Here is a 12,262-nt window from a genome sequence, read left to right as displayed (position 1 = left end):
TGACAGGCTCCTATGGGTCTTCTCATCAGGTGATGTCACCTGTCAGTACGATACGGTCCGTTTTATATTGATTTTATACAGTTTTGGGCATGCGGAGACCAAAACTATATAAAATAACTGACAACCCAAATATGAATACTAAGGTTTGAGGCCTCCACTAGCATCCATGCCAAGATGTCTTGATTACCATCTCTGGGCTCTCAAATCATCAGAAGTAATAGATTCTGAGATGAACATGATATTTATGCTACAGACCTAAGCTGGGACTGTAATTATGTTGTTTATTATTTTGTAGATTCCCAAAGCAAGGGCAGCAGCTGTATTTGAGTAAAGCTTGCCATGGCTATTCGATGGCTGTTGGACGACAGCCATAATCCTCAAGGTTAACATCCAAAAATTCCCAATGGCAGACGTCATGGAACTACCTGCAGGCCCGACAGCTGATGCTGGCTTTTTGCCTTCAAGTAAACTGTACCGCACAGTTAATGCGAACCGGTCTACACCTTTGAGAACTATAAAATTAGTTATAGGACTTAAAAGGTGAGTGAACAGGGACTTCAGGGAGCTGCGTATTAGAACGGGGGACCCGCTGAGTAGAACGCCATGCACACAGTCTTCAGAAAAGAATTGCGCTATGTTCTCCCTTTTCCTTGTAAGCACTATCAAGACTTAACATAAATCATACCTTAGCAAGACGCGGCATAGTTGTTGGAGACTGCAGGTGGCCAAGTTGTCCCGAAACGTTACTTCCCCAAGAATAAACCTGTAATTTAAAAAGAAGAAAGGAAAACAAACATTAGCGTGATTTTTTTTATACCAAAATTGGTTAACATGGATCATAAGATGCTTGAGTCACTTTATAGTATAACCTGTATATGCGCTACTCTATAGAACAGTGATGGCGAACCTTTTAGAGCCCGAGTGCCCAAACTGCAACCTAAAACCCACTTATTTATCGCAAAGTGCCAACACGTCAGGGGGCGGGGCTTATCACAACGTATGATTTTACCACCGTCGTTCTAAAAAGGAGCGGGCCGCTTTACAATAGACCGGGTGCACATTCTGACTGCTTTTTGGATGTGGAAATACCGCAGAAAGTCCTCAGCGGAAAATACTGTGGAAAATTCTGCAGCATTTCTGCATCCAAAAAGTAGTCAGAATCTGCACGCTGCCTATTTTGAAACAGCTCTGCCCATTTCTGCCACATGTAAATGGTAATAGTGACACCACCTCCATCCCCCAGCAGCCCCAGCCGTGATAGTGGCCCCCACCCCACAGCGGCCCCAGCCGTGATAGTGGCCCCCACCCCACAGCGGCCCCAGCCGTGATAGTGGCCCCCACCCCACAGCGGCCCCAGCCGTGATAGTGGCCCCCACCCCACAGCGGCCCCAGCCTTGATAGTGGCCCCCACCCCACAGCGGCCCCAGCCGTGATAGTGGCCCCCACCCCACAGCGGCCCCAGCCGTGATAGTGGCCCCCACCCCACAGCGGCCCCAGCGGTAATAGTGGCCCCCACCCCACAGCGGCCCCAGCGGTAATAGTGGCCCCCACCCCACAGCGGCCCCAGCGGTAATAGTGGCCCCCACCCCACAGCGGCCCCAGCGGTGATAGTGGCCCCCACCCCACAGCGGCCCCAGCGGTGATAGTGGCCCCCACCCCACAGCGGCCCCAGCGGTGATAGTGGCCCCCACCCCACAGCGGCCCCAGCGGTGATAGTGGCCCCCACCCCACAGCGGCCCCAGCGGTGATAGTGGCCCCCACCCCACAGCGGCCCCAGCGGTGATAGTGGCCCCCACCCCACAGCGGCCCCAGCGGTGATAGTGGCCCCCACCCCACAGCGGCCCCAGCGGTGATAGTGGCCCCCACCCCACAGCGGTCCCAGCGGTGATAGTGGCCCCCACCCCACAGCGGCCCCAGCGGTGATAGTGGCCCCCACCCCACAGCGGTCCCAGCGGTGATAGTGGCCCCCACCCCACAGCGGTCCCAGCGGTGATAGTGGCCCCCACCCCACAGCGGTCCCAGCGGTGATAGTGTCCCCCACCCCCCAGCGCAGCAGTGACGCCCCCCCCCCCCCCAGCGGCCCCCCAGCGCAGCAGTGACCCCCCCCCAGCGCAGCAGTGACCCCCCCCCCAGCGCAGCAGTGACCCCCCCAGCGCAGCAGTGACCCCCCCAGCCCAGCAGTGACGCCCCCCAGCGGCCCCCCCCAGCCTAGCAGTGACGCCCCCCAGCGGCCCCCAGCCCAGCAGTGACGCCCCCCAGCGAAGCAGTGACGCCCCCCCCAGCCCAGCAGTGACGCCCCCCAGCGCAGCAGTGACGCCCCCCAGCGCAGCAGTGACGCCCCCCCCAGCGGCCCTCCAGCGCAGCAGTGACGCCCCCCCCCAGCGGCCCTCCAGCGCAGCAGTGACGCCCCCCCCAGCGCAGCAGTGACGCCCCCCCCCCCCAGCGGCCCCCCGGCGCAGCAGTGACGCCCCCCCCAGCGCAGCAGTGACGCCCCCCCCCCCAGCGGCCCCCCAGCGCAGCAGTGACGCCCCCCCCAGCGGCCCCCCAGCGCAGCAGTGACGCCTCCCCCAGCGGCCCCCCAGCGCAGCAGTGACGCCTCCCCAGCGCAGCAGTGACGCCCCCCCCAGCGGCCCCCCACGCAGCAGTGACGCCCCCCCCCAGCGGCCCCCCACGCAGCAGTGACGCCCCCCCCAGGCGGCCCCCCAGCGCAGCAGTGACGCCCCCCCCAGCGGAGCAGTGACGCCCCCCCCCAGCGCAGCAGTGACGCCCCCCCCCAGCGCAGCAGTGACGCCCCCCCCAGCGTAGCAGTGACACCCCCCCCAGCGGCCCCCCAGCGCAGCAGACACCCCCCCCAGCGGCCCCCCAGCGCAGCAGTGACACCCCCCCCAGCGGCCCCCCAGCGCAGCAGTGACACCCCCCCCCAGCGCAGCAGTGACACCCCCCCCAGCGCCGCAGTGACACACCCCCCCCTAGCGGCCCCCCAGCGCAGCAGTGACAGCCCCCCCAGCGGCCCCCTAGCGCAGCAGTGACACCCCCCCCAGCGGCCCCCCAGTGCAGTAGTGACACCCCCCAGCGGCCCCCCAGTGCAGTAGTGACACCCCCCAGCGGCCCCCCAGTGCAGTAGTGACACCCCACAGTGCCCCTTCCGAGACCCACATACTTACCTCCTCCTCCCCCTCCTCCTCCTGGAAGCTCAGCTTCTCTTCTGGTCCCGGCATGCATATTAACTTTTTCTTACCCACTTCTGCCTCAATAGGTAATTCCCAGCAACATGATTGGTTGTTTGGTGAATCAGCCAACCCAAACAACCAATCAGGTTGCTGGGAATTGCTGATTGCTGCAGAAGTGGGGAAGAAAGTGTTAATATGCTCCCGACACACACGCTGCTGGACGCCTCCCCCCCTCCCGGCGGAACCAAGTAGTAGATGTCGGGGCAGGGGGAGAGGGATTCCTGCTGCACACTGAAGTCAGTGTGTGCCAGGATCAGCGCGGCTAGCAGTGCCGTTTGTGAATGCCGGCAGGGGAGCCGCGGCCCCTGCTGGTATTCACAAGTGGTGAACAGCCGATGGGGCGCGTGCCAGTAGGGAGGGCTCTGCGTGCCGCCTCTGGCACGCGTGCCATAGGTTCGCCACCACTGCTATAGAACATCACCAGCAATAGTGGTGCGGCTCAAGTGCAGCTTTGTTTTACACGTGCGTAATATGCAGTGACAATACGCCCGTAAGAGCGAGCCCTTAAACTCTATGTAGAGGATAGAATATAAGTTTTTGCTCGGTGCAAATCTAATCATCGTACTCCGCTGCTCTCCAGCAATCCAATGGAGTGGGAGTGCACATGCTCGACCACCATTCATAAAGGTGCATTCCCATCTGAGATATTTATGCTATATCAGACGTATAAGCCATAAGGCTAGAACTACATGCCAACTCTGGCTGTGATGCCGGATGCAAAGCCAAAAATGGCCTGCAATCTCACTCTCCTAAAACTCAATGTGGTTTTGTTGCGACTCGTATGTTACCACAACCACGGCCCATAGATCATACGTAATCCAACTAGGGTTAGATGTAGGTCACAGCCAAAGTCAGTATGCAGCCCTAGCCTAAGGTGGGAGTACTGGGAGTGGAACCTGCACTTGGAGAAAAATGGGGGTCCCATCTCAACAATCCAAACTCCAGAGAGCAGTAGACTGTGCATGCATGTGGTGGTCTTCAATGTGGGAGTTGTGGTAGCAGCTTGGCATTTCACAACTCGTATATAAACTACAATGGAGAGTTGCCTACATAGGCGGGCACCACTGATTCATATCGTGGTGTACTATGCCCATCCTTTCTGTAAAGTCTGCCATTCCAAGGGTTAAAGGAACAGGAATAATGCCTGACGCAGTCTTGCCATGTAGCCCTTAGCTGGGTATAAAGGGAAAAGAATTACTGGAAAGACATTACCAGCGCTTGTCTCTGTCGCCGGGATCCAGAAGTGCTGCTGGCATAGGTCGATATCCTCAGGCATAGTGAAGAACACTGAATAAAGAGGGTCTACTAAATGCACAATATAAGGTGAGCGATGTAAAACCGCTCATCTAACTAATGACGCTCGTGTGTCTGATGGGGAATTCATCTAGTACACTTGGCAGACTGTAAGACCGGCAGACGTTTTGTTTTTTTTAAAACTCGTTTTATTGAACAGTTTATATTTCGTACATTGCATGAATAAACAACTTTGGTTACATCATAGACTCTTGTGGTTCTGTAATTACATTCAAATATGTTACATTAACATATGCTAGTATTGGGTACATTGTGGCATCATATTAGCACATGGCGTCAGTGGAGGGCCATAACTCCTCCGTGGTTTACCGGTTTGTTCTAGATGCGGTTGCTCTCAGGTTTTGGAATCGGTCTTGTGTGAATAATTGTGCTTGTTGATCCGTACCATCTTTCCCACACCTTATCGAACTTGTCGGGGCATTTTCTATACTATTTTTTCATATGGTAGAATAGCATTAATTATGTTCTGCCATTTTGATAGTGTCGGGGGGCATCTATCCATCCATCGAATGCAAAGCTATTGCCTTGCGGGCATAGAATAGTGTCTTAGTGAGGAGTATTCTGTCGTGGTATTGCCACTGCTCCTCGTCTAGGATGCCCAGTAGGCACACTGCTGGGTCTTGTGGTACTGGTATACCCATCAATTGAGTTAAGAATTCTGTGACTTCTCCCCAGTATGTGTAAATATTAGGGCAACTCCATATTAGATGGTTGAAGTTTGCATTGGGGGCTCTGCATCTATGACATTGGTTTGTGGGAATCCTCTTCATTTTATGCAGTCTGATTGGCGTCAGATAGCACTGGTGCAGTATACAGTATATAATTGTATCAGTTTGTTGTTTGCTGCTGGTGATAGTGCGGTGTACGTGGACATCGCAGTCCCCCAGTCTTTACTGGTGAGAGCAGGAATAAACTCTCTCCATCTCTCTACCACTGTCATTGGCGTTTCGGGGATTTTGGATTGTAACAGGTGGGTGTATAACGCCGAAATCAGTTCTTTGGGCCCCTGGGTGCACAAAATACCTATTAATGGGTACTGAGAGAAGGGTTGTCTGGGTTCTGGAAATTGTGCTGTTAAGGCGTGCCTAAGTTGTAGGTACCTATAGAAGCCCGTTCTTGGAATTTGGTATAGCTGCTGTAGTTGCTCAAATGAAACTAGTCCTTGGTCGGTGTATAGGTGTTCTAAAGTAGTAATTCCTAGATTTGTCCAGAATTGTTTATCTGGTAGACTCACCAGGTGTGGTAGTGCTCTATTGTCCCATAAAGGGGTCTCCAGAGGGGTGCCATTTCGTTTGGTCAGTAGCTTACATGCCTGCCATACATTAGTCGCAAGCCTGTGGATGGGTGGCATCTGCTTAGTCAACAATCCTGGTTTTTCCAGGAGAATCCAAAGAGATGTCTCCGAGAGGAAGAACATCAAGTGGTGCTCGGAGTTGGGGAGAGAAGAGCCCGATAGCCAGTGGCAGATATATCTGACCTGTCCCGCTAAATAATAGAGCTTAAAGTCTGGTAGTGCCATTCCTGACATTTCTTTAGGTCGTTGTAGTGTGGCTCTGGTGTTCCCCCAAATAAATTATTAGGGAGTTGGTTTTTTTAAAGAATTTCTGTGGTATTGTTGTTTCTGCGTGTTCTAGGCAGTACAAGTACTTGGGGAGTATTATCATTTTTATGAGATTTATTCTGCCTGCTACCGACAGTGGCAGAGAGCTCCAGGATTTCAGTTTTAATTGTAGGGTTGTCAGTAAGGGGGTGATGTTTAGGTCGAGACTCAGGGTATGGTCTCTGGTAATATGGACCCTGAGGTATTTAAATTGGGGGGGGGGGGGTAACCTGTAGATTACAAAATACTTCCCCCGTCCGCCATCCCTCTGGTCTTAAAGGCATATATGCGGATTTCTGCCAATTTATACGCAGGCCTGAAAAATTTCCAAATTGGTCTATTAGGGTGATGGCTAATGGTAGGGTGTTCCTGGGGTCCGACATATATAATATTATGTCATCTGCGTATAACCCTATCCTGTCTTCTCTGGGTCCCACCTGGACACCTCTATACAAGGTGTGCTGTCGGATTCTCAGAGCCAAGGGTTCTATGGCAATTGCGAACAGGAGAGGGGAAAGCGGGCAGCCCTGTCGGGTCCCCCTGTGCAGCAGGAAGGAGGCGGAGGTCAGACCGTTCACCACCACCCTAGCCGTCCGTGCCTTGTATAAGATAGAGATCCATCTAACAAATGCATCCCCGAATCCAAACCTCCGTAGGGTCTTCATCAAGTATGGCCATTCAACCGAGTCGAATGCCTTGGCTGCGTCTAATGAGGCCAGGGCCCAGTCCGATCTCCACCTCACCTGCGTAATCACCTGCGTTCTTCTAATATTATTAGATGTGGACATTCCAGGGATGAAACCTGTTTGGCGTGAAGCCAGTATTTTAGTGAGGATTTTGTAGTCTGTGTTCAGTAATGAAATAGGCCTATACGAACTACAATCTTCTGGGTTTTTTTCTGGCTTTAAGATGAGAACTATGGTGGCTTCTAACATTGATTCTGGGAGTTGTTTTTTATCAAATATATGTTCATATAGGGAGAGTAGGTGTGGTATAATTTCTTTTTTTGTATTGTTGGTAGACTTCTATCAGTAGACCATCCGGTCCCGGGATTTTGTTCTTTGTCATATCGTTTATTGCTTCCTCAATCTCCTCGGTTGTTATGGGGGAGTCTAGTAGGGACTTATGGTCATCCTGTAGTTCTGGGAATATTATGTCTGTTAAGTAGAGTTCCAAGTCCCCAGGTGAATAGTCGGTCTGTGTTTGGTATAGATCGTTGTAATATTGTTGAAATCTATTCAAGATCTCTTTTGGGTCAGTGAGTGTTACTCTTTGGTCTGATTTGACTCTTAGTACGGTCGGGGGTGCAGTTTCCTGCCGGGCCATCCAGGCTAATAGTTTACTGGATTGGTTTCCCAGTTCAAAAAAGGATTGTCGGGTGTAGAAAAGGCTCCTCTGGGCCTTTTCTTTTATGTATATTAAGTAGTTCCTGCCCATCTGGAGCCATCTGTCTTTTTTGATGTCTGTTGGATCTGCAATATATTCTCTCTTTAGCCGCTGGCATTGTTCTGCTAATAATTCTCCTTCTCGTGAGGTGGCTCTTTTTATAAAGGAGATTGAGGATCTGAAGCATCCCCTGAGATAGGCCTTGAATGCCTCCCATACTCGCGTCTTATCTGAGTGTGTCTCATAATAGATTTGTATTTGGTCTGGTATGCAGTCATTAGGGCCGAACAGCGAGAACCAGAATGGGTGTATTTTAAGCCTTTTGTGTATAGTCAAACTTGGATTTTTGAGGGTCATGCGGATTGGTGAGTGATCCGAGATCCCACGGGGAAGGAATTCTATAGAGTTGACTTTGGGAAATATTGAAGGGGATCCGAATATGTAATCAATTCGACTAAGCGCGTGGTTGTGGGCTGCGTGGCAGGTAAACTCCTGTGATTGCGGGTGAAATATGCGCCACAAGTCCAGCCACCCCGTCACCGATATAATAGATGCCAGTCGGGTCATGCCAGTGTCGTCCCCCCCCCCCGAGCACCACCCCCGAGTCTGTCCGAAGAGGGATGCATCACCATATTCATATCTGCCATGCAGATAATGGTTGCGTCTGGTGAGAATGATGCGAATTGGATGCCGTCCGCCAAGATGGTTGTTGTTGCTGGTGGTGGGTTGTAACAGCATAAAGGAACATATGGGTCATTATTGATTTTAGCTCTTACAAATATATATCTACCCTCTGGATCTCTTTTAATCTGTTCCACCTCCCATCTTAGTGACCTTCCTATTAGTATGGACACCCCTCTGGAGTATGTAGTGTGACACGAGTGAGCCGACCACTGTACCCATGGCTTTAACAGGACTTTTGTAGTTTCGGGTGTAAGGTGGGTCTCCTGCAGGCATAGTACATGTGGTCGCCAGGAGCGTATTAAGGAATTTATTGCTGACCGCTTTCTGGCTGATCCCATGCTCCTGACATTCCACGACACGAAGACTACCTCCGCCATAGGCAAGGGCAAGTTAATCGGGTCCGGATAAATTTCTTTACAGTTTTCTGCCTGCCTGGAGTTCCCCCATGACACCCGGTTACATTTTTATCATACGTCATGCAACTGTAATTCAGTACATTTCTATAAACCGCATTAAGCACTTGATGCATACCTTTTTTTTAACATTATGGTAATATCTTACCAACTTAGAACTTAAACAACTTTCTTTTAAACCAAAAGTTAAATTTGAATGTTTTCTCTATTGAGATAGAAATCGTGGCAAACTAGCATTAGGGGGAACCTGCATAGTATAGCATTAACTATGGCTATACTTGAGGTATTATTGTATTAGTGTAACCATAGTAAAAGCCGGCCTTAGCCTAGTAAGTTTTATCTGGGTGGGCCTCCTTGGGGTGGGAAAGAGGGAAGAAAAGAGGGGGGGGGGGGGGGGGAGGAGTTTCCCCCTCTCTGGGCTTTCCACATTCACTCTATTCGAGTACTGAGTTGTGTTGGGGGGGGGGGGGGAGGAGGAGGGTAGGGAAACAGAGAGTGAGAAGGGGGGGGGGGGTACAGGCTGTTATTACTTGGGAGGAGGACCTCTTGTCACTATCCTCTGCGGAGTAAGGGTTGGATATTTATCTTAGGCACTTGGGGTTTCGGTTCTGCGTCTCAAATTTGGATCCTATGACCTTTTATTTCTAGGGCGTTGTTACTGGCATATACTACAGGAACTTTAAGTATACTTTGCATGCTTATACAAGAGTCCCGTCACCCAGAGGAGGGAAGGAAAATGGTTATATATACACGTTACAGTCCTTCTGGTGGACGCCTGGTAGCCAGCCAGTCTTCTGCTTCAGATGGTGAGGTAAAGAAGCGGGTGCGTTCTCCATCCACCACTCGTAGTCGTGCTGGGTATGCCATGGAGTACGATATTTGCAGGTCTCGTATTCGCCGTTTGATTCTGAAAAATGACGCCCTCTGTTTCTGAAGGTCTGCTGAGAAATCCGGGAATATGGATATTGCAGCATTGTCGTAGCGCAGGGGGCCTCCTTTTCTCGCAGCTTGTAGGATTATGTCTCTGTCACGGGAATTAAGCAATTTTGCCAGCATAGGTCTGGGTGGTGCCCCAGGTATGGGTGGTTTCATAGGCACTCTGTGGGCTCGTTCAATTACAAACACTTGCGAGAATCCTGCATTAGGGAAGAGTTCACGGAGCCATTTTTCCATAAATTCTTCTGGTCTTTGTCCCTCGGTTCGCTCTGGTAGTCCCACTATGCGTAAGTTATTCCGTCTTGAACGGTTTTCGAGATCATCCGCTTTTTGTCTCCAGTATTCAGCTTTTTGTGTAAGATCACGTATCGCGACCGACATTGGGGAGACAGTGTCATCTAGTGTAGAGATTCTGTCTTCTGTATTTGTGACGCGTTCTCTCAGGTTTTGAAGGTCTTGCCTTAGTAGGCTTACGTCCATTTTTACTTTGTCAATTTTGCCAGTAAGAGTGGCTGTTGACGCCTGTATTGCGGATAGAAGTTGCTGTAAAGTTTGGACTGTGCCCTCCGGTGGTCTTGGGCTGGCGTCTTTTGCCGCTGAGGTTCCTGCTGTGACAGGTGTAGCGGGTTCAGGGCCAGGGTCTTTACGGGCCTCTCCCCTGGCGAATACTTTTAGTTTGTCGGCTGCATGGTTATGTCTAGTAGGACCCATTGTGGTATCTTTTTGAGTTTTCCTCTTTTGGAAGGGGTGGTTTATACAGTGTTGAGGTCCGGCAGGGGGCCTATAAAAGTCTCTGTTCTGTTACTCCGCTTCTTCGGGGTATGTGCTTTATGCACTGGTTAATGGGTACTCTGTCGTATAGAGGTTGCTGTGGCTGCTCTTTGGTGTTATTGTGGCCCCGGAGTCTCCCTTTGGTCAGGGGTGTAGTGCTCACTTTATTGTGCGCGTTCCTCTGTTCTTCCCCTTTTGGGGGGTGCCTACTGGCTTTGCTGTGCCTTCTTTGTATCAGGGGCCAGTGATTATGTACTTCTGGAAATGGCATTGGTACTGTGCTGTCTATAAATGTTTCCCTTACAGGGCTATATGTGCTGCCTTGTGTGTATTTTCAACCACTGCTTGTTCTCTGCAGCGTCCCCCTCGGCCCCCCCGCGGTTGTGGCAGGAAAGAACGCAGCTCCTGGTCTTAGGGCTGTACTGAGGTGCCGACTCTGCCGTTTTCCCTCCTGCCCCTCCGTTCAGCCGACTCTGTCCCCGCACTGTTACTGCCGCTCCGGGAGCCTCTTCTATGCGCTCCCCGTGCCTCCTCTCTCCCCGCGGCCGGCGCTGCTTTAAAGATGGCGGGGGCGGTCGCGGTGTCTCGGGTCCGCTGCCGGTATTACCTTGGCCGTGGGTGCTGTATGCGTTCCGCGGGCAGCTCGGTCTCCTCTCCCCCCACTGCAGGTGATGTTTATTGGGTCTGGGAGCCCTCAGGATATGTTCAGGATGCTGGTATCGGTCGGCTTAGGCAGGAGGTTCTCCTACATGCGGCCGGTCAGCTCGGCTGCTTGGCCACGCCCCCGGCAGACATGTTTTTAACAGTATGCACGACAGCTATCACCTGCATACTGTAGCATACATATGCAGAACAGCCTCCAACACCTACGAGCGCTGTGTTGCATACTGTTAGAAACATGTGTACGCCCTCATCAGACATCGGTGCTATGCAGGGAAATCTTAAAAGGGGTTGTCCCGCGCCGAAACGTTTTTGTTTTTTTTTCCAATAGGCCCCCCGTTCGGCGCGAGACAAACCCAATGCATGGGTTAAAAAACAAACAAACAAAAAAAAAAAATGTTTAGTACTTACCCGAATCCCCGCGCTGCGGCGACTTCTTCCTTACCTTAGCAAGATGGCCGCCGGGATCTTCACCCACGATGCACCGCGGGTCTTCTCCCATGGTGCACCATGGGCTCTGTGCGGTCCATTGCCGATTCCAGCCTCCTGATTGGCTGGAATCGGCACACGTGACGGGGCGGAGCTACGAGGACCAGCTCTTCGGCACGAGCAGCCCCATTCACCAGGGAGAAGACTGGACTGCGCAAGCGCGTGTAATCGGGCGATTAGACGCTGAAATTAGACGGCACCATGGAGACGAGGACGCTAGCAACGGAACAGGTAAGTGAATAACTTCTGTATGGCTCATAATTAATGCACGATGTATATTACAAAGTGCATTAATATGGCCATACAGAAGTGTATAACCCCACTTGCTGCCGCAGGACAACCCCTTTAATGTCAGACGAGGGTCAACAATGGACTGAAAAGGTTTCATTTTCAAAAAATTACTAATAAAATCAACATAACAGTAAATTTATATGTGTTTCTGCTGATTAACTCCAAAGAATCCCCAATGCGCCTCCCCACACAATAAAGAAGAACTGGGGAGTGCGTAGATGGGAGGGAAATTGGGTTAGAATGGGTTAATGCTCATCGCAAGTGTCCATATAGCATATTCTTTGTTTACAGTAACAGAAAATAATAAATATAAAAAATTAAAAAAATTAAATACAAAACATTACTACCTGAGACTTGGCAGTGAGGGCAATAGAATGGTGGCTCCCAGCTGCCAGCTGTACCACCTCTTTGCCATCCATGCTGCGGACACACAGTGGCTGTAACCTACATAATGGGATAAAGTTTTACACAATTAAGGAAATCTTTAT

General features: G+C 51.4%; 1 protein-coding gene across 3 annotated transcripts in view; it reads right to left on the bottom strand.

Annotated features, from left to right (window-relative positions):
• Nucleotides 1–12,262, bottom strand: part of ALS2 (alsin Rho guanine nucleotide exchange factor ALS2) — an 80,385-nt gene that overhangs the window by 53,342 nt on the left and 14,781 nt on the right. For all 3 annotated transcript variants that reach the window (XR_010786329.1, XM_066575424.1, XM_066575425.1), the window contains exons 7-8: nt 12,122–12,218; nt 686–763 (exon numbers count right to left, since the gene is read on the bottom strand). Coding sequence is in view for 2 of the 3 variants with exons in the window: in XM_066575424.1 (XP_066431521.1) it covers nt 686–763; nt 12,122–12,218 (175 nt within the window). In the remaining variant the exon portion in view is untranslated. The remainder of the gene's footprint in view (nt 1–685; nt 764–12,121; nt 12,219–12,262) is intronic.

Source organism: Eleutherodactylus coqui, chromosome 8 (assembly GCF_035609145.1).
Source record: "Eleutherodactylus coqui strain aEleCoq1 chromosome 8, aEleCoq1.hap1, whole genome shotgun sequence".
Classification (NCBI taxonomy): Eukaryota; Metazoa; Chordata; class Amphibia; order Anura; family Eleutherodactylidae; genus Eleutherodactylus; species Eleutherodactylus coqui.
The sequence above is the reverse complement of the archived record's forward strand: the minus strand, read 5'-3'. Positions and strand labels throughout refer to the sequence as shown.